The sequence below is a fragment of the Natrix helvetica genome, assembly GCF_964273705.1.
Source record: "Natrix helvetica genome assembly, chromosome: Z".
In the NCBI taxonomy this organism is placed as follows: Eukaryota; Metazoa; Chordata; class Lepidosauria; order Squamata; family Natricidae; genus Natrix; species Natrix helvetica.
In genome coordinates, this window is record NC_138554.1 from 45,958,376 (window position 1) to 45,984,711 (window position 26,336).

The following is a 26,336-nucleotide window of genomic DNA, read 5'->3' on the forward strand; positions in this document are numbered from 1 at the left end:
GTGAGGTTCTACTTTATGGGCCTTTCTTCACACAAGTCAATACAATGTTGGTAGATTAAAATCCAGATCACTAGCACCACTTTACTTCATGCCATTTGTTTACCCATTCTCAGGATGAGAAGCAGCTGCTGGGGATGCAAGGGGTATGTTCTCCCAACTACATCTTGGGGGATTGTTTTCACAGGATATGTTTTTCTTGGTTAGTAGCAGCTCTCCCTCTCCTCCTCTTCCTCCTCCTCCTTTCTCCCCTCCTCCCTCCTTTCTGTGTTGCATCAACCCAACCAGTTAATTCAGTCTGTGATTTAATGCATTGTGTAAACCTAGACAATGATGGATCAGCTCAGTAACTGCTTTGAGCATGTTTTATGAACTTAGCCAGAACTTTTGAGTGGACAAGCAGTTTCATAAAGGAAGGGAGCTTAGATGTTTGGGTGGTATACCCAGACGTTTCCAACAGGGACCCCAATTATGGCCAGCCAAAATCTAGCTGAGGATAATCAAATCAAAAGGTGCTGCACTCAGACAACTGGTAGGTACCTTTTTTATTTTTTCTGCTAGCCCCTTTCTTTAACAAATATTATTTCTCAGGATAAAAAAACCTTATCTTCACATGGTGAACAAGTCATTGTCTATCTGGAAAACATACCCTCCCGATCCATTTGTATTTGACAGAAATGGCAAAAATCTAAAAATAAAATTAATTGTTTTAGAATTATTACTGTGACTTAGAGTTTAATTGTTGGGAGAGTATTGTGATTATTTGATTATTCGCCAGGTAAACTCATTGCTTGCAGTTTAATCAAATAAACTGAAGGAGGAAAAACACCTGCAGGAAGGGAAGGCTAGGTATGTTTAAACACAGCTCCCTTAGCAACCAGTCTGATGACTTTCTTCCTGCTGATATTTTCTACTGACCAGTGAGGTCTTGCTATGGACCCAGTGGGCAACGGTGCTGACTCCTCACAAGCCTACCTCATTCAGCAACCAGTAAGTCACTGCGGTGGGTTGGAATATTGAAAGGTATATCACTCTGAGCAGCAGAAAGAAAAATCTTTTGTAATCCTGCATGTCTTCTTAATTCAGTTCCAACCAAGAAAGGTTCTGGGTGGATACCAAATTCTGTGTGTTCTGTGGGAGAGACTAGACTGTAATGGAAGAGGCAATATATTTTATATGCTATAGCTAATTGAAACACCCCTCCTGAGTCCCAAATGGAGAACAGAAAATTAAAATATAACAATATAATATTGTGTCATCTAGCATATTTATGACTGCATAATATTTAATATATCTCGATCTACTTTCTCAGAGGCAGGGAATAGTCAGAGAGAGCAGTGTTATATAATGCAGCTGTCGATGCTGGAGGAGTTAGGTATAATATCCCTGCCTTAATTAAGCTGATGAAGTAGATAGAGATCTACTAAAGTTTATGTGGTAATAAGTGAATTAAATCACACAGACCTCTTTGCACTTGTAGTGAAAAACCAACCTGGTCACCTTTCTGCCAACTGAAAATGAGGATAGAAAAACCCTGTGTAGACAGAACATACCAGTAGATGGCAAAATAGTTGTGCCATGCTCAATTGCCCTTAGAGATTTTGGTCTGACAAGTAGCTTTGTTTGACATCTTCTCCTGGGCAGCAACCCTGAGAGGCATCTGAAACACACAGCCCTACCATCATTTTTTTTCATGAAGAAATGTGACTTCTTTTTTCTGCCATATCATGACAACGTTGGCTTCATCTGTAGCCCATATCTGAGAGGCCTTCAAGTTGTCCTTAGCCGTATTAATGTTGAGGTAAATTCCTGATACATTTCTCTAATTGTAAATATATGTGGACATCTCAATCATTACATTAGTATCTCCCAGGCCTGGGACTGGATCAGCAGCCACTGGCTACTTTGGGATGGTTCAGGCCTGCCTCATTCTTTCTTTTCCTTGGGCACTTCCACATTCTCCAGAGCCCTTCTGTGTGAGCTATAGGGGGAATCTGTAGTTGTTATTCCAAATGATATTCCCCATTGAACTCATCAAATGATAGGGATGAAGAGAAGGGCTCTATAGTGCAACTGAGGGAGCACTTCTACCACCCTGTCAGCTGTTAGGTGGGCTATTTTTAAATATGGGCTAAGTGTTCTTTCTCTAAATCACCAAAATTGTGTTTGAAAATAACTAATCCAACTGCTGAAAAACACGGAAATGGGTTGTGCAATGCCACAGGAGAGGGAACCGTGCTTTATGGTGCAACACCATCTTTCATCAGCTTCTAGGTGAAGTGAAAGAGCACTAAATCATGTTTAAAGATAGCTTGACAGGCATTCTGTGGATTGTCTGATGCAGCAGGATCCTCCCTTCTGCTAAAGTATTCAATCTCCTCCTGAATGCTATACACCGCAGAGAGAAGTTGTGTGGTGCAGTAGGAGGAGACTTCTGCCAAATTGTCCAACCTAGGAGGTTCCTGCAATGCAGCAGGAATTCTGTAATTCAACTTACAAATAAGAACAAAAATCTGTAGTCTGCGGCTCAAATTCAAGAAGGTATCTTGAGCAGAGGGAACCAGCTGAATGACTGAAGATCAGAGAAAGCAGGGCTAGCTAAAGGGGTCAGTTCAGAGGGGGGATTTGGAAATACAAACATTGTTTACCCATTGTAACCTCAGTTTTAACTTGTACTAAACTTTTAAAATGTTAATTTTGCTCATTATTATCCTAACTAATTGATTTAATTAGGCAATCTGCTTATGCCGTATGTTGTTCATATCTTCTTTAAATCAGTATTTACGGTAACTAAAATTGTTGTTCTGATTGTTGTGAATTTGTCCCACATGCTGGCTTGAAAGACAGGGGCAGCAAGGAATGGCGTCAGTAGGCATTAGAGCAGATTATTCTGGGAATCTTGGAGAAAATCTAGTCTTAGAGCAGTGGTCTTCACACTTGACAACTTTAAGACTTGTGGACTTCAACTCCCAGAATCTCCAGGCTGGAGAATTCTGGGAGTTGAAGTCCACAAGTCTTAAAGTTGTCAAGTTTGGGGACCCATCTCTTAGAGGCTTAGAGCCTGTATGGAATCCTTAAATCGCCCAGTTTAGTTTTGCCCATGATCAGATATCTGAATAAAGCTTCACTTTAAGGAGATGGTGAAAGGTGTGACAGCATCATTGCAGAGAATGATCCTGAAAAGTCATCCTGGTGTAAGAGAGGGCAAAGGACCACTCTGATCTACCAAAAGATTCCTGGGAGATCCACAGAATACAAGCCAAGATTTCTGTTTGCAATTGTTTAATACTTCAGAAGAACTTGGATCCCATCCATTCCAAATTATACCACTGGGAGTAAAGAAGCCAAGAGATGCCTAGCTGTGCATTTAGCTTAAGCTTTAATCTAGCTCAATCAGAGATATAACTTCTGTATAAAACAACAATAATGACAGAACCTTATCCAGGAAAAAATGGCAAGACAGCCTGGTCTTCTCTGAATTTCCTTCCACTGTTTCTCAGATTACTCAAGAGCCAGAAGTGATCATTCTCCAGCAGATGCCATGGACACTTTCTCAGTCTAGCTGCAGAAGCCACATCAAAGAAAGTAAGAAATCAGGTCTACCAATTTTTTTATAGAACTGAGATTGGTGGAAGGAGGAGAAACAGCTGATTATCTTGAAACATATGTACGTGTTACTAGTTTGAAAAAATCACACCCCAACCCATTCTACTATCTGAACATGAATAAATTCAGAATATTTTAAAGCTTAACTTATTTTTTGAATCTCTTTTAATCTATTATATCAATAGATAATATATTCTAATAATAGTTTTTTTTAAATTGGATAGTCATTTATAATGCAAGCATGTAGCTTTTTATATTTTTGATATAAATTGCTTTTAGCTCCAACCATGATCTAAATATTTTTTTTAAACAAAGTTTTATTGGTTTTTTATATTTTACAAAGGGAAAAGGTAAGGGAAAGGTTACAAATTTTGGCAGCTGCGAAATACGGTAGGTGCACCCCCCCCTCCAAACTCATAATATACATTTGCATAGAATTCAATATTAAGTAATAACATATAACATATAGTCAGTGTGGTAAATTCAATTGGTAATTTCGATCAGTTTATATCATGTGACTTTTCTTACTCATTTGTGTGATCTGAGCTTTCTTGATGTCGCCCCATTTCCCCCCGCTGGCAGAGCTCCGGCCCCTCCCGTGTCTTGTATGTCTGTTGAGGAGTCTTCTGGTTTTTCTAGGAGTAGTTTATTTTTCTCCATAAAGGCCTGCGCCTCTATGGGTGTATTAATTCTAACTCTGGTCTCCTCCCAGAATATTAACATACCTTCAGGCATCAACCATCTAAACCATACCCCCTTCTGGTATAATTTATTCGCCAATTGCGAATAATGTTTTCTTTTTTCCCTCACTTTCTTGGGGATCTGTTTCAGGATAATAATAATAATAATAATAATAATAATAATAATAATAATAATAATAATAATAATAATAATAATAATAATAATAATAATAATTTAATTTGTTAGCCGCTCCCTCTCCACAAGGGACTCGGGGCGGCGTACAATAAAAACATACATAAATACATATAAACATACACATACATATACATACACGTACATACACGGAGGAGGTAACAATTACATATATCACAATAATAATAATAAAATTAACCATTAAAAATACCCCATAATAAAATTGCAAATTTAAAAGGACTGTCAGGAGGAAAGGATGGTTATCTCCTTATCTTTGTATGTCAAGGCTTGCCCCCTTTGTGCATTCAGAATTTCATCTCTTGTGCTTTTCCAATACTTTTCCAGTTCTGCCACTTTATTATAATGAGGATATTTTTTAAATTATAAAATAGACTATTGTCAATATTAGTTATTACAAACAAAAAGAGAAAGAAAGATGAGAAATCTATTACAAACAAAAAGAGAAAAAAAGATGAGAAATACAACAAAATGCATGTGAGGCATGTAATTCCATCAGACGTACAGCTCTACCGCATTTGAAATGCTCATGTTCACTAGTGATGCTACCGATATTGGTCAGTAGGTACCAGTCACTCTCTCAAAACTGATTCCAATGATACATAAAGCCATGTAATTGCCACATGATTATCTGGAGGAGCAATGCAGAGTACAATGGCAAAATATTTTGTTATTTCTTACAATAAATGGCTGAAAATAATTTGAAACAGTTTTATGAATCTCGTGCCATGTGTCTAGTAACAGCCACTTTTCTTGTCTTAGTTGTCTAGATTAGATGGGTAACTACTTTGGGAGCAGATGTATTAAAAGATTGGAAACGTGGACTGAGACTTGAAAATGTTTCAATTTTAATCGGAATTTGCCTGAAATGCAATAGTTTATTATATGCTAATAATTATATTCCATATTTGCCATTTTCTTTTTTATGCTACATGTTCATTTTGTAGTTTCATTATATTTATTCAAATTAAATTTAATGGATTAAAAGTGCCACTATTTTTAAACATTAAGCTCTATAGGCAACAAATTCTCCTACGCTGAAAATCAGACTTGGCCTTTGAACATATGGAAGTGCAATGTTAAAACTAATTTTGATTTCATTTCACTTGTATTTAATTAAAACTAAATATAGTTAATATGTTTTTGCAGTCAAGTATTTAGAAAGTTTTACTTTCTCTCATGAACATTGGAATTTGAAAATACTGACAGCTTGTGGGACTGTGTGTGATGCTAGGAGTTCAGGTTGTGCACCTTTGGTCTAATGGTTCTGTTATTACTTCTTTCATGTTAGATGTTTGTATATATGTATAAATAAATCAATGCATATTTATTGTATTCTTAATTTCTGGAAGATTTAATAGACCTAATGATGATACAAAATGCCCAGATGCATCAAGTGATCATGAACAACCTGGCTATGTCAGCAGCAGCATGCTTTGAACCCAACCCAAACCAGGTAGGTAGATTGTTGATCTAGGGTGGATTTAACAAATGACAGAGGAATTGACGCAGAAAAAAAGGGGAGGAAGGCATTTCTGTGCCAACTATCTTGCCTTCTACTGGCCTCAACTAATGGGCAGGAGAGCAGAAAAACATGTGTCTTGATGTCACATTATACATACCAGAAGCCACCAGGGAACAGATTTCCATTTTTCAATGAGAACTTTGTAAGTTCCATTCTTAAATCTAAATTTGAGAATGAATGTGCCTACTTCTGTCACAAAGAGATATCTCTGATGCATAATGATTTCGCTGTTCTGAAACTAATTGGCTGCCTAGCATGTGAAATGTAGCTAGGCAGGGACATATATGTACGAAGCAATGACACATCGTCTGAAATATATTTGAAGTCCATAAAATACTGAATGACTCTGCAAGAGCAAGAGTTGCAGCCAAGGCAACAGTCAGACAAGACAAACCTGAGTCCAATGCAGAAATAGAATTTTAAAAGCATTTCAGGTATGACCATCCATAACTTAGGATAAAGGCAGAGAGAAGAAAAGCATGTTTAGATTGCAATACTGCAATACTATTATTATAACTTATAATAAAAGTGATTTTAGTACTCATGACTTCAAGAGCTGATAGCTTCAAAGTCCTTACTTCACAGCCACACAGGAGAAATAAAGGAACGTGATGCACCGAGTCAGTCCTCAGAAGTTGTTGACTTTTTCTGGTCAGGATCCAGAATATATCTGGGGATAACCATGACCCATAATTATGATTATTATGTATAATAAATTATTATTTTCACTACTCATCTTTTCAACATCTCTTTTACATACTGCAGCCAGATGCTCTGCCTAAAACAGTCACAACAGCAATATTAATAGACTTGAGTATAAACAGATTTCTAAGTCAAGGCCACTGTGAGTTGTAGAAAGGAGAGAGGAACAGTACTGAGAATTGGAAGGGGCTGGAGAAGATGGCCAGAGAAAGACTCTCAGAAGTAGTAGATTGCTAGCCTATCAAGGTAAAAGTACGGTAGATCTTTACTATTCCTTAAAGGTAGACTTAGATTTGTTGAGTCATCTCACTTCAATTTATTGCTCACCTCATGCTGTTGCAACAGGAAATATCAATTTATTAACAGGACTATGTCAATGCAGCTACAGGTAAAACCATTTTGGGCTTATGATCCTTGAGATAAGGACCACTGCCTTAAGAGTCCTAATCTTTCTTTCTAGCAGATACCCATTATCCCCTGGCAGACAGAGGATGAAGATGAGATTGATATGGTATTCCACCACTATTATGCCCCTTATCCAAGCATCCTTCCATTCAGAACATGGAAGCCTCCATCTCAGTCTTCAGGTTTGACACAGCAGCAGCAGCCCATCATTCGTCATGTGGGCCCAGATCTTCAGTCAACGGGGAGACAAGATGATGGGTGAGCAAAACTGTGCAGATGGGAAAAGGAAGATAAACAATCAAATGAAGTGTTTCATTTCAGTATTCCACTGTGCATTGCCATAATTCATCCAAATGTTGCATATAAAACATGTAAGGCTAAGACAAGTGGTAAAATAGTAATATTCATCACAAAAAGTGCCAAGTAAGATGCATCTGGAGTCGGGACCTTCTCTAGATTAGGGTAAGCCAAGTGAAGCATACTTGTATTATTTAGTCACTACCACTACATAATATCCTGTCTGTAGCACTACTGCTATTCTTTATTGTTTATATTCCCATATTCTGCATATAAATTTTTCCTAAATGTGTAAATATCCCAGATATTTACCATTGCTTATTCTTGTAGAATTTATTCAATTACTTCAAATCTTGAAAAACAATGGTATTTACAGAGAACTAAAAATCCAACAATGCTAGAAGCTTCAGTTGGCTCCTAGTATTTTATTAGGTGTTTCAAAGAAAAAGTCAGATGAAATTTCTGCTAATTTAATAAAAGGGAAGATACTTGCTTTAAATAAAACAGGGGGAGGACCTTGAAACTAGTGTCTTCTAAAATAAGCAGAACTATCAGTGTAAGATAATTCCCATGGGTATTGAGAGTTACCCAGTGATATTTCCTATCACTTTGTAATATTAATACTCCATCTTAATTTATATCTATTTAGTCAAGTGATACCCCCACCCCCACCACCAAGTGCCACTGGAACAGTCACAGCCGATGTCCTACCAGCTTCAGGTAAGGATTGGCCAGTGGATGGACCACATATCCATTTCATTATTCCCATCATAATTTTCTGATACTAGTGGAGTTATTTTCCCCCCTGTTAATTTCAGCACTGGCTTTATATCAGTTCAGACATTTACTACAAAGTCTCAACTTGGCAGCTTTAAGATGTAGCTACACTGATCTAGATGAATGTAAACTAGAAAAGCCTAACCAGAGGAAACTGTAGTACTGCTCAGTTTGTATCACAAATCGGTGACCATTTTAGGCGTATACAACTTTACAGTCCCAAGGCTGTAACTATTTTTTAAGATAACTATTATTTTTTAAAGTATTAGCAATTTAGAGGGGCCCAATTTCACCAGATTTCATATATTTCCTATGAAATCTTGCAAGATTTCCAATGAAAGCACAGAGGTTTTATGACACTTAGCAATCTTGTATGATTTAACCATTTATAATTCAACGACGTTTTTATTATCATGTTTTATTAGGGGAGATCAGAGTTGCATCTAGGACTGTTGTAAATTCTCTCATGCCCATAGTGTTGCATTGCCAATATTGACTAAATAATATTTCAATTTATTTAAAAGATATTTTGTAGATATGAAAGAACTATTTTCTCTCTAGGAAAAGGAGATGGGGTATGGGAGGAAAGCAAAGAGAAGTATGAGACCAATGGCAGTGTAAGCACCTTTCCTTTGCTAGAAATTCTGTCAAGATAATCTGTGCAATGTTCTCCTTCCAGAATACTATGACTACACTGAGCGATCGAAGTGAAATTAAAGTTTCATCTATCTTTCCTCCAAAAAGATGCAGGTTCCTAGCTGCAAGAAGTCTAAAAAGTTCTTCTGAATTGCACTCAAGCCAACCAGAGTATGGCAAGACAAACTTTGTGTCATACTGTTTTCCTAATAGGATCAAAAGATCAAAGCTAGTATGTTTATATTTATGCACAGTTTTCAAAGTTTGAAATAAATTGTATATGACATTATATGAGTTATGCATAATGCCTCTATGGACAAGTTCTGCTTCCATTTTCTACAGAGTAGCTACACTTTAATATTTTGTCTAGGTTTGCCATGCCCTCTTCCAAGAAGTATATATATATTTATTATCATTATGAATTCTTTAGTCCAAGAAGATACTTCTTCACTCATCTGCTTTGGGCTGGCACCTGCTGTTAACCTCATCTTTGTTTGTTTGTTTGTGCTGAGCATCAGATTACTCTTTGTCATTCTTCAATAGATATTCCTCAAGTCTTCTTCACTTCAAGATACTCAAGTGGTATCAACAGCATTTTTTTTTAGCCATATTAATTCAAGTTTTGTTTCTCCTAGTTCAGCATTTCTCATTAATAGGTTCTGCATATAAACTGGGTAGATAAGATGACAGTATACAATCTTAACAGTTCTTTATTCTACTTTTGAGCCGATTAGTTGGTCCTTAAGTCATTCTAATGTTCACTTTCTAGCCAGCATATAAATAGAAATGAAGTTATCTGATGTACTTAAGGGCTAATCACAAGATGCTCTACTTCATGCAATGAAAAAAAAATTATGTACAGGTATTCCTCACAGTGACCAAAATTGGGAAGCAGTCAGTAAGTGAAATCACAGTTGTGCTTATGATCTTACTTCAGCTTTCCTTTGCTTTACAAACCTATGAGATCATAAGTGCAAGTTTGTCATTTCATCACTGTTGTAACTGTAAACAGTCAGTAAACAAGGCAACTATTAAATAAAACTACCTGTAATCAGTAAACAAAATTTGAAGTAGTTTTGAAACTCACGTTCCTCTTCTACTATCCATGGAAATGTATTTGGTTTAATACTTTCTTTTTTGTTATTGGAATATAGTCGGATCTGTTTCAGTCTTTTGGTTGCTGTTCTGGTTCTCAGATTTGCTAAAAAAAAACCTGCAAGCAGCAGCATGCTAATAGCATCATCTTACAAAATTTTAAACTGTACTCATAGCATTTCATTTATACTTATAGTAGAACACAGCTAACTATATTTTCTGCAAGTCATTTCATTTTTCAAATTGTCTGGTGTCATTTAGTGGAGAACAACTGGTGATTTGGGCATTTTTTTCAATATAGTTCATGAATTTATTCTAATACTTCTTTGTATCAAGAATTATTTTATCTTTGATTGTACCTATCGATGCATAAAACGTTTCTTTGACTTTAATTTCTTTAAATAAGTATTTTGTCTTTGTTGGGTGTCTTTAGATACATCTCCTTGTCACTTTTGTTCTTTCAGATTCAGTAGATTGTATTGTCGACCATTTCTTCTTCTTCTAGTGCAAAATATTTTTATTGTTTTGTTCTTAATAACATCACACATTTTAGTACAGAGCTCTGCGGGAACTCTATTCATCACTTCTATTTTAATAATATGCTGTTTATCCTGACCACATACTCATACAGAATATTGAGAGAGTCCAGTTGGACTTATCCTTACACATTTTACCTTTTACAAATCTTTTCCCTTTCCCCTTCTCAGAGGTGGTATTCAGCAAGTTCTGATCAGTTCTGGAGAATCGGTAGCAGAAATTTTGAGTAGTTTGGAGAATTGGTATATACCACCTCTGACTGGCCCACCCCCATCTATTCTCTGCCTCCCGAGTCCCAGCTGATAGGGAGGGAATGGGGATTTTACAGTATCCTTCCCCCTGCCATGCCCACCAAACCACGCCCACCAAGACAGGCCCACAGAACTGGTAGTAAAAAATTTTGAATCCCACCACTGCCCCTTCACTCTTAATTTTGAAGAAAAGGCTAATATATGACCCTAGCTCCAACATGGACCTCCATTATTATTATTATTTGCTCCAAGTGGGCTGCAGACCACGAGCAACATATTTGGGAGCACCCACAGGAAGGAACAATTGGACTAAGAAATGGGGTTAGATCCTGCTTCTCAAGTGTGATCTGTGTCTATTTTTTCTTCCAAATAAAAATAGCTGGTGCTTTTTAGATAATTTTTTTACAGTTGTGTATTGCTTTTATTAGCACACTTCCTGAGCCTGTTTTATTTACTTGATTGACATAGTGGTTTTTTTTTTAAACCTCGTACCTTCTTTGCAAACTGTTTCTTGGTTTACTCTATTAAATATTTCCTTGGTCTATTCTATTACTGAATTAACATTTTATAATGTAATTATGTAATCATTATTTGATTATAAAACCGAAGGAAAATAATTATGAAATCATAATACAGTCATTACATCTTGTCAAGCTTAATAGAGTTCCTTCTTTCCTCATAGTTTTTGATTTTCTTTCATATGAAGTGGGCTGCCTTATATGAATTTCCCCAAAATGAATGCCCTTCAGATGTGATCTTGTATTTCCTAATCTTAGCCATCATCCGTATGCTATTTGTAGTGAACAGCCCACTTTGAATAACTCTTGAATAATTCTGAGATACTAATCAATAATCAAGAAGGTCCCTCACCATGTCCAAATTTCAGCTAAAGCCCAAGAATCCCATAACCAAGCCATTGGTTTACTATGAATGTGCAGTTACAGGCTCATAGAACTAATGAGCCTCATTTTATTACCTGGCAGAGCTTGCCCAGGTAATAAAATGAAATAATTCTACAGCTTTTGCATTGAATTTGAAAGCTACCATTGCCTGAGGCCCTGAAGTATAGACAGGATATTTTTGCTTAGCATTGTGCCCAAGCTTCTAAATTGATTAAATCACTGCTTCACTGACCTAGCAATCTAGGCCCAGGTGTTTCATCTTCAGATAGCCATGTTTATCTCACAACTAAAAAAATGACAAAGCAGCCTGAAAGGATCTAATCATACAAAAAGGCTAAAGGAAAAAGGGAGCACCAATTCCGATAGCTTTCTTTCTATATAGAGAGTAGTTTTTCTAGTTCCCTGAAGACTGAAACAAATCCATCATTATTTCAATTTACAGAAAAGGAGATAAGAATCCTCCAATTTTCTTCTGCCCCTATTAAGTGTAATTAACAAGATGTGTGTCAGGCACCTTCATAGAAAACCCATAAATGGGTTAGTGCAACATATCTTGGAAGAAAAACAAGCCAGTTTCAAGAAGGAGCAGTTACAGCTCAGCCAACTAAAACAGCTCAGTCTTCTACAGAAAAATATATTGTTCATCCATGCTAGATTCTCCATTGTCTTTATTGATTCAAAGGCAACTTCCGGCTCCCTACACTCCATGGAGAAAAAGAATGCTGCTTCTACTGACCGATGCCTTTTGAAAGCAATTTAATACTATATGAATTTACTTTGAGGCTTCAAGTAACCTCTTGTCAATAATCGACATTCACAAAGTGTGAGAAGAGTTTGCATTCTGGGGTTCTCCCCCTTTTCTACTTCTATGTTAATTTGTTGGTTCAAACTTTGATAAACTCTGGGTTTCATTCCCCATCCCATTTTACTGGCTAGCTAAATAACTAACATCTTTTCATCCTTCTATATGGATGCAGTCGTAGCAGTCGTTTCTTAAACACCAGTCAGCCTGAGATAAACTCTTGGAGGCTTTGCTTCTTGTTCCAGCAAGGAGCAGCTGGTTATCTATTACAATAAAACTAAAGTAATCATGTTTTGTAAAGGGATTTCCCTCATTCTAGGAAAATGTTGTTAGCATTAATCGAAATAAAGTCTTTAAGTATTTGGTTATATCTTTCCAAGCTTGGTGACTTGAAAAATCAGCAATAGTAGGTCATCCCTAGAGCCCATAAACTTTAAAACACAATTTTGCACTTTGCTAATTGCAGTGGCAATAACTATATCCCAGCTGCCATACCTTTAAAAAAATGTCTTTTATTAGCTATTATTATATGATGTGCAGGCTTGTTCTTTAAGCTGTACATGACTCGTTTACTCTAATTTTTTAGAACTTTATTGTAAGTGCTTCCTGCATATTAAATTCCTCACTGACCTAATTCCTGGGGTGACCTATATGCTTTGCTGGTTAGAATATTGGTTTAAATGACTTTAAATGGATATTAGGCCGCCCTGAGCTTACAGTTAACTGTATATCTCTATGGAAGTCAGGCTTTCTCATGTCTTTAAAATATTACTAGTTATCAGCCTAGTATTTGACTTTATTTGGTTCTGGGAAAATCTAGTCTGCTCCACAACAAAGAGCCCTAAAAATCAATATTCAGTAAACTTTGTAAATGTGAATATGTACCTGAGTCAGTCTTGACTCTGATGACTACACAGAAAAGTTCGTGGAGTTTTCTTGGCAGCATTTTCAGAAATGTCTTGCCAGTGACTTCTTCCTAAGCTGAGAAAAGACTGACTCAAAGTCACTCTACTGGTTTCATTCTTCTAATACAGGAGTGGAACTCAGAGCTCAGTTTCCCCTTCAATGTCTTTACACCAAGTTGGCTTAGCCCAAAATCCTGCTCTCATTAAGAATAGACTTCTTCAGAGGCTGTTCTCTTGTACTAAATACTTAATAAAAATTCCCTGCCAGTCACACAGGATGGCTTTCATTCTAGCCCAGTGTTTCACACTCACAGACACATTAAAATTTGTGACTTTATTATGTCCTTTTTAATTGAAAGTTTTACAAAGAAAATAAAAACTAAGCCAACACAATAAAGTGGCAAAGTGGCAAAGGAAGTAAGAGGAAATAAAAAAGTGAAAGTACAGGGGAAAAAAAGAATAACAAAACAGAAATTTCCATTTTTTTGCAGCAAATATAAATACAATTACAAGATTATGTCTTACTCTATGATTACAAAAGAAAGCTCACTTTTGTATTATCCAATTTTTGATTATGATTGCAAGTAGGAGGGGGAAACCTTTTCCTAGCCTCATTAGCCAGCTCATATGAGGCATATACTTTTCTCCTGTTAAACTAATTGGTCATTGCATATCTCCAGAACACTTATTTATTGCAATTGCTATTTCTATAAAATATTTGTTCAGAAATTTAGATCGGTTAAATACCTTCTTATGTCAGGATTTGTTAATAATGTCCTTTATTAAAATGTCCTTTACTGTTTTCTACTGTGCTTATTTATTTATTTTGCCTTTTTTGAGTGACATGTCTGCACAACAAGCATAAATGCAATCAATATTTTCAGTATAGAAATGAAGTATTGAGCACCTGTTTCTTTTACATTTTTCTTTGTCATAGTAGATGTCAATTCTCTCTTCAAGAAGGAAGGACATTTATGGGCATTTTCTCTTAAATCCTCAGTGCTGTTAAATATCTACAGTAAATTGAAGTGTCTATTGTTTACCTAAAATATTTTGTAGGGATTGTTTTAACACAGAAACTAATCTGGTTTTGAGACATTAGTTCACACAAGAGCTCCCAACAGGATATCTCTCTCTCTAGTTGCTTTGGCAATTAATTTTAGACAAGTCAGCTGCAGAATCTTCAGCTACAACTGTGAAGGACTGAAACTAGAAATCCATATTTTTCTTTCACTCAGAGATCACATATAAACACAACTGATTGAGCAGTCTCACTTTCAAAGGCACAGTGTTTTTTTGAAAATCATCTTTCTTCCCTGTCTTGCAAAGTGGGACATCTAGCATTTTTCATTGTCTTCTATCTGTTTGATTCTTCATTTGAAGTGGAATTGCCTCGTTCCTATCTCATACCATGTAGTTTGCAAGAGCCTCCTATAATGGTAGGACCACCAGGATAATCTCTCCTTCACAACTATCATTCACTGGAACTCCTCACTGAGAAGTGCAATCATAGCAAATCAGTGTTTTCAACCTCTAACCTCTATGATTGGTTCAGAAGGAAACCATGGTTGATGGTTTCAACAATTACTGGAAGTTCTACTAAGACCATGAAAGGCACACTTCCCCATGGATGACAGTGATCATTCATCAGAGTAGCCAATTTTAGTTTAGTTCCAAGCCAAGGTCTTGATTGAAAAAAAATTGCTAACCTGCTTCCCCTAGGATGCTCTATTGCTGAACCCCAACCACAGTCTCAAGAGCTTTCCCCAAAAGATAAAGATTGGCATAAGATTACTGATAGGGAGTTGCACTCCTTTCCTAGGGTGGGGTAAATCATAGTTTCTTGCAAGGCAGCTGATATCACTTCCCCAGAACAGCACTGATCACTTTCCCAATCCAACTTGTAATCACTCCTCCCACAAGGGGCAGAGTGCCCACAGATAGTCAAGTATAATCAAAAGTGTACTTCATCAGAGTTCATAGCCTACAAATTATTCAAGATAAATTAATAGACATCACTTTAGTCACCACAATGAACTCTGCTCATGAAGTCTCAGGATGATTTTTGTCAAAGTGAACAACTTCAATTACAAAATGCCGTTGTAATTGATCATAGTAACTTTTAGTACACTAAAAGAGAATTGACCCACCCTAAATAAGGCTTCTAAATGTCCCCTGAAGCAATAAGAATGGATAAGTAATTATATTTCACTTTCCTTATCATTAAAAAGACTTAAGTTTGAATAAGTACCACTGCTAAGTCAGATTCCCTTTCAGTCTTCGCCGGCTAGTACTCTTTGTGACTTTTCGGCCATTTGAGTTTTGGAGATCAGTAGGGAGGTTTCAGTCAGTAAGTTAACCAAGGACCTGTCCAAAATTGGCCAACAGAAAAAAGCACCTAGGACAATTAGGGCACATATCCAGTTGCTGCTTCTTGCCAGTGACTAACCAGGCACTCAATAAAACTTCTGGGAAAACACACTCAAGTATCTGTTGAAAAAGTTCAGACCAGTGAGGGATCTGAGATGAACCATTTTAATTGATAATTGCTCTCAATTTTCTTGGGCTTTCTTCTGTGTTCACTGAGAAAAAAATATTCATTTTCTTTATCTTCTTTTTCTTATTATTTTTTTCACCAAGAAAATAAAATGGTGGCTTAAAAAGAATGACAAACTTCCATATTTATCAGTTGCTGCTTTTTTGCTAATATCCAGATCATTGTAGGAAAACAAAATAACAATGATTGAGAGAAATAACATCAGGTTGAATTCTACTACAAATATATAAAGTAGGGTCTTTTAAAAAGAGTATTACTTATACAATCATTTGAATGCTACCTTTTTCTGGATTTTAGGCACTCATAGGCATTTACACTCATTAAAAACATAAATCATGAATCAACTGATTATGAAGAATCAGTGTCTCATTATATCCCATATCTTTTACTATCTAATTGAGGTTCTTTTCACCAAAGACTTTGTGGAAAAGTAGAGTTTATTGCTTTTTAAATATTAACTGAGAAGGTCATCTTGGCCTTGGAGACAAGGTGTTTAAGAATGAAAGGTTTGGCACTAAAAAGTCAATTCTTCATATCTCTTCTCTTCAACTTTTTCTAATATTAACTTCTAGCTACCTTACAGATGGCAAGCAGATGCTACTTGGAATAGTAGTTCTGAAAAATAAAAAGTTCACAAGAAAAAGGCACAAAAAAGACTGGCTGATCAAAAGTTCCCCAAGCCAGAGCCTCCACTACTGCTCTCGAAGGGGCCCGAAGCTGAGTAAAAACCCCAGATGGTGTACGTGCTTTTTTGAAGGAAGTGAAACTGCATGAAGAGCTACATATAGAATATCCTGAGCACTGTGTCTCTGCACTAATAATAATGCCATTCTGTTGGGGTTCAATCTGAACATGTTCCAATCTATTCAGTCTATCACAGATTTTATGCATCAAATCAATGCATCTATTGCATCTCCTACTAGCCAGGTATAGGTATAGATATAAATAAGCCCTATTAGCATACAGTATTAAGGATTTTTTTAACCAAAATTAATAAAGGGCCTGTATTTGTTTCTTCAAAGGCCAAAGAAGACCAAGGGTGTTAATAAGAGATGCCATTGAGAGAACTAACAAGATGAGGAAGGGTGCATTTCTTTGACTCCATATAGATTCTGCATAGTTCATCCACAAGCTAAGGCAGTTTCTATTCTGGTATTTAAACTCTTCCTAGAAGTAATTCATGTAATGTTTAGTTGCTGTACCACTATCTCTATAGCAGTCTTCCCTAACTAAACAACACAGCCAGGTCAAGTAATGGCTTTTTGAAGGACCTTCACCCTCTTTCAAGATGTCCACCCTCAGTGTATTACCTCTGTCAACTCATGAAACTTTGCTCCCTAATATGAATATGAACGCCAGAGGATGGTAGATGACAGGAAGGCCTGGACAAACATTATCCATGGGGTCATGATGGATCGGACACGACTTTGCAACTAACAACAACAATAAATGAATATGAACAATTTTGTTGGCAAGGTTCTTAGCAAACTGATTACAGAGTCCTTATAGATGAATATTCCAGTATAAAAGTACATTGCTGCAGTAGGTATAGAAACATAGTGATACTTCACTGCCTTTATTGCCATGATTTAAGCTCACATCTGAACCCATGTCTGGCCCACTTTACTCTTGTGTTTCTGCTAGCCTCCAGAAATGCTCCTTTCCCCAAAGCAATTTATAACCAAAGATAAGTTAGGGAATGGGAAGAGGCCTTTTGGGATAAATTCTGTGAAGCCTGTAAAGCAGGGGTGTCCAAACTTGGGAACTTTAAGACTTGTGGACTTCAACTCCCAGAATTCCCCAGCCAGCATGGCTGGCTGGGGAATTCTGGGAGTTGAAGTCCACAAGTCTTAAAGTTCCCAAGTTTGGACACCCCTGCTGTAAAGAGACTAGAAAGCCACTTGTCTGGAATATATATAGGTTCTCCTATTTGAACAGGGGTTGGACTAGAAGACCTCCAATTTCCCTTCCAACTCTGTTACTCTGTTATTTTGTCATCTCCATAATCCAAACTAGGTACTCAAATTTCCAAGGAGCCCAATTGGTTCCATAAGCACCTAGAATAGAGCATATTAATGGGGCTATTTCCTCTAGAGAAATCAAAGGTGTCCATAAGTTTTAATGTGACCAGAAAGTCATCTTACTGTTATGAGAGGCTTATGTTAATGTTTACCATTTTCAGATCATGTACAAATTTGTCAAAGATAAAAGTCAGTTGTCATGTATAGCCCCCATTATGTGTCAGAAAGCCCCAGGAAGCTTAGCCTGGAGAATCTACCCCAATTGTAAATAAAGTTAAGTATACAGAAAGGAGTCTGCTGGGCCACAGTGGAAAGAATACACTGATGGTATCTCCGCTTTGTTCTTCATATGCAATTCTACATAAGGATCTCATATCCAGCAACCTGCAGAATAATATAGCTGATTACTATCAAAGTTGCCACCTCTCCTTGCTAATCTGGTACTGAGGCTTCCCATGTGAAGCCTGCCCATGCAGATCTCAGACAGGAGTTCCGATATTCTTGTCTAAGCAGGTCTGAAAAATAGGTTCACTTTCTCTTCTGTCACTAAATCTTGGAGGAATCATGTCTTCTTAAAAAGATTTGTCATTCCCCAAAAACTGAAATAATACCCTGTTTTCCCAAAAATAAGACCTCCCCTGATAATAAGTGCAATTGGGCTTTTGAGTGCATGTGCTACAATAAGCCCTCCACCAAAAATAAGCCCTCCCTGAAAATATTGCAACACAGCAGCAGCCATGAGGTGACCATGCTCGCCACCTCCTGCACCTCCAAAAATAATAAGACCTTCCTGAAAATAAGGCCAAATGCTTATTTTGGGGGTCAAAAGAAAATAAGACCCTGTCTTATTTTCAGGGAAACATGGTAACAAATCTGAATCCAAGGCTTCTAGCAACCCACCATCCAGGAAACAATGGTGAGGCTTGAGTCTCTATCAACCCAAGGAGACTCAGAAGCAGGCATTCTTTAGCATCAATCCTATTCCCACATATAGGAACAAACACACCTCTTCCAATGCACCATCTCTAACTCACTGTGTCTCTCCAACAGCAGGGATTACCCAACCATTTCATCTTTGCTCTTCACCCCTTCTTCTTCTATCAATGTCAAAAATATATGAAAAAAGCAAAAAAAATCTTTTATATTCTCTTTCAATTAATCTTAACACTCATTTTGGAATAAGGAGGGGTCAGGTTTTGTTCCACTTTTCATTTTTTCTGAAGCAAATATATCTCACTTGGATTTATCTTGCCACAATATGCTAATCTTAGTAATGTTAGAACATAGCAAACTAGCTTGTCATCCATAAAGGAAACTGAATGAGGATGACAAATGTTTGATAGTCATATTTTTAAATCATTTCTCTAATTAATATGCTAGAAAGGATGGATATGCAACTGAGGCCAAAGTAATAGTTGAACAATGAGTAAATAATTAATAACATACTATCTCATCACATGCTGCTGCACATAATATGAACTGTTGTCATAAACTAAGTATTGTCATAAACGAAGTATTATGAATTTTACATTTGATTCAATATCCTTTTATATACACATCTAAAACCTACTGCAGACTTTAATTGTTTCCTGATTACAATTAACTGCTGCTACCTAGTTACCGTTGGCTGAACTTGTACAGGCAGTCTTTGACTTATGACTACAATCAGGACTGGAAGTTCAGTTGCTAAATGACCTAGTCATAAACAAGACATCATGTAAGCACATTATTTAGTGACCCAGAACCCTGCAATCCCTGTTGCCATCATTAAGTAAATTTCACCAGAAATGCCTCTTTGCACAGAGCCCCTGGGCAGGGAATCAGAATAGAGCTGGAAGGGACCTTGTAACAGGAGATCCTATACCATTTCAGACAACTGACTGTCCAGTCTCTTCTTAAACACCTCCAGTGATGAAGCACTTACAACTTCTGACTGCAAGCTGTCCCATTGGCTAATTGTCCTCACTGTTAGGAAGTTTCTCCTTAATTCCAAGTTGCTTCTCTCTTTGATTAGTTTCCATCCATTGTTTTTTGTCCTGCCCTCTGGTGCTTGGAAAATAAATTGACCTCTCCTCCTCTTTGTGGCAGCCCCTCAAATACTGGAATATTGCTATCATGCCCCCACCCCCAGTCCTCTTTTCTCTAGACTATCCTCCAACCATTCTTCATATGTGTTAGTATCCAGGCCTTTAATCATCTTAGTTGCTCTTCTTTGCACTTTTTCTAAAGTCTCAACATCTTTTTTGTAATAAGGTGACCAAAACTGGATGCAATATTCCAGGTATACTCCTATTAAGGCTTTATAAAGTGGTACTAATACTTCACGTCATTTTGATTCTATGCCTCTATTTATACAACCAAGGATTGTGTTAGCTTTTTTGGCTGCTGCTGTATACTTCTGGCTCATGTTTAAATGACCATCCACTAGGATTCCAAGGTCCCTCTCACAGTTACTGTAGAAGTCTGGACCAACAGATGAGACGAAAGACTAGCTAAGATAAAAGGAACAGCTTTATTGCAACAAACAACTCTCAAAGTAACTAAAAAAACAATTCAACATCCTGCTATGCTTTACAGCTATTTATACAGGAGCTGTCAAGCAGAGCAGCCAAAGGTAACAGTGTAAAAAGCCCACTTCCAGCCAGGTGCGTCTTAGCCAATAGGCGCAAGTCTTTGATTGCTGGGCTGTCAGTTGTATGTCGAGGACTCAACACCAGTTGCAAATCAAGGACATTACAGTTACTGTTTCTAAGCCAGTTTTCACCTAATCTGTACTTGTATCTGGTTTTTCTAGCAAAGTGTAAAACCTTGCTTTTCTCCACATTACATTTCATTTTGTTGGATAGAGCCCTTTGTTCAAGTCTGTCAAGATCTTTTTGGATCCTGAGCTTGTCTTCTGGGATGTTGGCTAGTCCTGCCAGCTTGGTGTCATCTGCAAATTTGATGAGTTCCCCTTCTATTCCCTTATCTAAATCATTTATGAAGATATTGAAGAGTACCAGGCCTAAGATGGAACCTTGTGGTACCCACTGCTTACTTCCCTCCATGTAGATGTAGTACCATTAAGGACTACTCGTTAAGCATAGTTTGTGTTGGTAATGTAGAAAAAGCAGATGCAGACAGGAGTAAGGTTGTGCTGGGGAAGCACCTTGATGGGAAGGGCACCCACCCAGAGCATTGTTCGGGGCTCCCTTTTATTGTCAAACTTCTCAGAATAGCAAAAGCTCATTGGACAGAAAATACACTTGTCAACTATTGATTGGTTTACAGATGCATGCTTTTCCTCATGGACACTTCATGGTCACTTCATTATATAGATACGTGACTCTCTACTTAGTTAATATTTTGCTGCATGGAATGTGTCTATGTGTAAATTCCATCATCTCTTGTAAGCAAAGGATTAAGAGGAAGGAATGTGGACTTTGACTGATTTAATCAATGTGGTTTGCCAACTACTGATTAACCAATTAACCCCACATTTCCTCCTTTCTTTTATTTTAATTCATTTTGTTTTAACCATTTGCACGCATACATTACGTCGCGTCTGTGAGGTTGAATCCTGGGCTGAAACATTGTTATTTATGTAGGTGCACATTGAATGCAGCAACAGCAACAAATTAAACCAATTATTACCATGACTACAATGCATACAAATTCAACAGTAAGTTCTGTTAATCATTTTTGAAACATTTGAACATCCCACAGAAGGCACAAAGTCCTTGTTCTGGAGATAGCGTTATGAACATTGGAGGGAAAAGACATGTAAACACACTACAATAGTGAGAGAATTCAAATTTAAGCAAGAAAAAGCAGCCACAAAAAATTTATCTGGTGTTGGCTCCATATTTTGATCTTGCAAGAGCTGACTGGCTTGAGCAGACAAAGCCTTAATTTATCCCCAAGTTGGCTTATGTTTCTTCTGAGATGCTTGGTCTCGATCTGTTTGAGGATTCGCAAACTGAGGGAGAAGTTGGGTATTGGATTTTTCAATTTGTCCAAGGTTTTACACACCGCGCTGGAATCCACACGGGTCCTGTTGGAGCAAGCACAGCAGCATATCCTCGTCCCCATGTTAACAAAGGAACCAGACCATGCCATTAAGTAACAATCTATACATTACTTGTGGCTGAGGATGACTTGTTTTATGGCCAAAGTGATTATCCACTGGAGTAAATAAATTTTTTATATTAAGATGATTTAATGTAAATAGAACTTTGTTCAGCCATTCCTGTTTCCCAGGAAGGCCTACGGGGTTTCCCCGTTTGTTTATGTTTTTTCCAAAGCTGATTTAAGGGTATGATTAGCTCATTCTACAATAGTCTGCCCTGTGGAATTATAGGGAATGCCAAAAATATGTTGAAAAAATGTGCCATTTCTCACAAAATTCAGCAGTTTACTACAATATGCTGGACCATTATCTGTTTTTAAAGTAGAGGGTAGGCCCATAACAGCAAATGTTCTAATACAATGATTTATAACATGTTTTGTGGCCTCTCCTTTTTGTGAAATAGCCCAAATGAAATTAGAAGACGTATCAATTGTAACATGAAGATATTTCCAGGGGAAAAAAATCAAAATTGTATTCAGAGCAGACAAAGAAATGTAACTGCATAACTTTTATATGCAGATGAAAGATCACAACAGTGAAAGGTAAAGGGGCAGGAGCAGATCACCCATTTACTTTAAATTTCTCAGAAGAGAGAGAAAAAAATGGTTAAAGTGAGCAGAAAAACTTCAGCCGCCTTTAATCACCCAAAAGGAAGGAGGGGAAGAAGGAGGGGGGGGGATGCACAGAGGCATTCACAGGTAGCACTGGAGGCATTTCATACACACACTCATGGTAAAAATGAGCAGACACTCATTCTCCCCGCCTTTCCTGCTTTCCTCCAAAGAATGACCCAGAAGGAAGAGGGGAGGGAATTCACACAGGCAATCACAGGTCTCTGGATCCCTTCACTTATCACTCCCTGGGGCATTGGGGACACATACTCACATTCATACTGCAATCAGACCTTCATGCTTGCTCATGCCAACCAACCATAAGTATTTCAGGAAGCTTTTTTTTTTTTCACAAGCCACCAAACTTCATTTTCTTTTATTAGAGGATCTCACCCTCCCTTCAGGTTTGGAAATGATAACACACATGCATACACACACAAACCATTAAATAACCTTGCAACTTACTGTTTCTTTATATGAAAGGGAATCAAACTACATTCATACCAACTTTTACCATCAACATACTCACATTTGCACTGCAATCATTAATTTCACATACAAAAATCTCATTTCATTCTTTCTTCATGCAAAGCACTTATTACAATTATTTCAGGGCGATGTACATAAGCCAATGAGCTCCATTTTCTATTATTAAAGGATCTCAACACACACACACATACATGCACAAATACCATGGAACAACACTTTCAGGCCTGGGGGAGGTCCTGACATCTATCCATCCAGACTAATTTTAATGCATTGTTTATTTGGTCAAATACTTCCTTCTGCGCTGCTGTCAATTGTATTAAATCAGAAGGATTATCTCTTAGTTTTAATGCACCAAGTAAAGGACTAAGTATACTGGTAGGAAGACCCACATATGGGCGTAACCAGTTAATTGAACCTAAAAGCTGTTGTAATTTAACATATGACAATGTATCCTCTGTTTGTAATTGAGGAATTTGTGGGTGTGAATAAGTCTATAATAACTTATGACCTAAATAAAGAAAAGGTTCTAAAGCTCTAGATACAAAGTGCTGACATAATGTAGGACTGTTTAGCATACCTTGAGGTAAAACTGTCCATTGATATCTCTCCGTTGGCTTTTCTGAATTCATAACTGGGACAGTAAGGGCAAAAAGAGGTTTATCCTTTTTGCATAATGGAATTGTGAAAAAACAACCCTTTAGGTCAATCACCATAACGTGATACTCTCTTGGTATCATATTTGGATTTGGTGTACCACATTGAAGTGGCCCCCACCTGGCCCATTACCTCTATAGGTGCTCCCACCTGGAGCTTGACATTGTTGTTTAAAATGTCCAAGTTTTTTGCAATTAAAACAATTTCCTTTGGGCTTGCCAAATTGATTTTTCTGTAATGCAGCTGCTAAGGCATACATCTGAAATGCATTTGTGCCTATGTCTGAACATGCCTTCAACATTTCTGCTAAAGTATATTCTCCTTTATTTACAATAGACATCAATGCTTTACGATCTGCATTAGCATATTCATAAGCTGGTCGTTTCAGCAATTCCCCTCAAGCTTCTTCATTATCTATTTGCCGTTGGATGGCTTCTTGCAATTTATCAATAAAATCAGGATAAGCCTCTCCTGCACCCTGATGTATGGATGAAAAAAATTTACTAGGTTTTCCTGATATTGGCACTTTCTGAAAAGCCTTTATAACACATCGACCTAAAACTGAATAGGCTTGTGGAGGTGTACCTGCAGCTTGTTGTTCTATGCTAGAAAAAATTCCAGCTCCATATATTTGATCTGGTATGAACTGCCCACCTGAATTATTTTCTGCATGTATGGCTTCTCTTTGGTATTCTGAGTCCCAAACCACATATTGTGGGTGTGTGAGAAACATTCTAAACAAATCTTTCCAGTCTTGTGGGATTAACTGATAACCATTAGAAATACCTTCCAGCATTCCTGCTGTGTAGGTAGAACGTAACCCCGTTTCAGTGAAACCCTGTTTTTGTTTATTTTTCCCCCATATCTTCCCAGGTATTGATGTTAGGCTGATTGGTCTGTAGTTTCCTGGGTCTGTTTTCCCCCCTTTTTTGAAGATGGGAACCACATGAGTTTTTTTCCAATTCTCTGGTAGTTCTCTGGGGCTCCAAGACTTTTAAAGATATCATAAGATATGATTACAATGGTAATCATAATCATAATGGTACAATGGTAAACATATTATACCTCTCCCTCCGTGCCTGCTATCTTGAGATCAGCGTCTAGCCTAGCCTGGCCCCCGCCCCTGCTGCAGGAAGATGCTGCCTTCCACTCGGGCCCGCATACCTCTCACGCCGGTTCCATGGGGCTTCAGGCTCCAAAGCAGCCCACTGGCTTCCCACCCAGCCACCTTCATGCTCCTCGGCCGTGGCGCCGCTTACCGCCAGCCAGAAAGCAGAGCAAGAGGCAGAAGGCATGGGAGTGGGCCGTGGCGGAGTCAGGCCGAGTTCCCAGAGTAACGCCAGCAGTTGTTCCTTCTCTTTGAGAGCCACCTTGCAAAATGTCAGAAAATACCCCGTTTTTCAAGGCGGCTTTCAAAGAGAAGGAAGCTACCATGGCGTTTCTTCAGAGGAGCCGAGGCTGGAGGGGGGTTTAACATGGCTCGCCTAGCCTCCCTCTCCCCACTGGCCAATGTCTCTGAAGTCACCACTGTTGCAGCCTGGCAAGCTGGGCACCCAAAAAGTGGCTGGAGCAGCCGTGTGTGTGTGTGTGTGTGTGTGTGTGTGTGTGTGTGTGTGTGTGTAAGGAAGGCTAGCAAAGATGCCTTGGGAAGCGGGCGCCAGCCAATATCCCTGCCTCCTTCACCCGAGACCTGCGGCGATGGGGAATCCAAGGCTTCTTTACCAGCCTCTCCCTCTCCTCCCAATTTTTCCCCGGCAGCCCTCAGGTGCACATGGGCCGTTCTGGGCGCTTTTTGGGTGCCCAGCTTGCCAGGCTGCAATGGCAGTGCCTTCGGAGACATTGGCCGGTGGGGAGGGGGAGGCTAGGTGAGCCATGTTAACCCCCCCCCTCCAGCCTTGGCTCCTCTGAAGAAGTGTCATGGTTGCTTCCTTCTTTTTGAAAGCCACCTTGCAAAATGGGGTATTTTCTGACATTTTGCAAGGCGGCTCTTAAAGAGAAGGAACAATCGCCGGCGCTACTCCGGGAACTCGGCCTGTGAAGTCTGGAGTTCCAAGGGGAAGGAGACTTTGCCACGGCCCACTCCCCACGTGAGGGGCTCCCCCCATCCACCCATGGTTTCTGCCTCTTGCTCCACTTCCTCAATGGCAGTAATTGGCGCCATGGTCAAGGAGCAGGCAGGTGGCTATGTGGGAAGCCTGTGGGCTGCTTTGGAGCCTGAAGCCCCATGGAGCCGGCATGAGAGGCATGCGGGCCTGAGTGGAAGGCAGCATCTTCCTGCAGTAGGGGCAGGGGCCAGGCTGGGCTGGATGCTGATCTCAGAAGGCTAGCGGGCATGGAGATCTGCCGGTAAGGCCACATGGAGGGCAGAGAAGCATGGCAGGACTGTGGGGAAGGAGGAAGGGGTAGCTAGCAGGGGCGCAGCGCTTCAGGCAGGCAAGCTGCACAGTAGAACATGGGGTTGGGTGGGACAAGCAACCGGTGACCAGGTTCGGGGGTGAAAAGCCTCCCTTGGCCCTCCGGAAATATGAAAAATCAGCTAGCCGGCACACGCATGCACGTTGGAGCTGA

At 38.5% G+C, this 26,336-nt stretch overlaps 1 protein-coding gene across 3 annotated transcripts; it reads left to right on the forward strand.

Annotated features, from left to right (window-relative positions):
* The first annotated feature begins 414 nt into the window (after positions 1–414).
* On the forward strand, positions 415–10,135 carry PRR29 (proline rich 29). 3 transcript variants are annotated; one of them, XM_081971178.1, is made up of 6 exons: positions 415–529; positions 3,498–3,582; positions 5,847–5,950; positions 7,182–7,384; positions 8,073–8,143; positions 8,880–10,135. In XM_081971178.1, the coding sequence occupies exons 2-6, from the start codon at positions 3,534–3,536 to the stop codon at positions 8,909–8,911; spliced, it is 459 nt and encodes a 152-aa protein (XP_081827304.1). In that variant the 5' UTR covers positions 415–529; positions 3,498–3,533; the 3' UTR covers positions 8,912–10,135. The 3 variants fall into 3 exon arrangements, with proteins under 3 accessions (XP_081827304.1, XP_081827302.1, XP_081827303.1); XM_081971176.1 differs by lacking the exon at positions 415–529 and adding an exon at positions 903–987; XM_081971177.1 differs by lacking the exon at positions 415–529 and adding an exon at positions 903–987 and having other exon boundaries at positions 7,185–7,384.
* The last annotated feature ends 16,201 nt before the right edge of the window (positions 10,136–26,336 follow it).

Bases quoted from the DNA above. Each gene is read 5' to 3' on its own strand.
- PRR29 (XM_081971176.1), top strand. From the start codon at position 931: ATGGACCCAGTGGGCAACGGTGCTGACTCCTCACAAGCCTACCTCATT. The intron at 988-3,497 runs GTAAGTCACTGC...ACTGTTTCTCAG, and splicing joins CCTACCTCATTCAGCAACCA to ATTACTCAAGAGCCAGAAGT. The intron at 7,385-8,072 runs GTGAGCAAAACT...ATATCTATTTAG, and splicing joins ACGGGGAGACAAGATGATGG to TCAAGTGATACCCCCACCCC.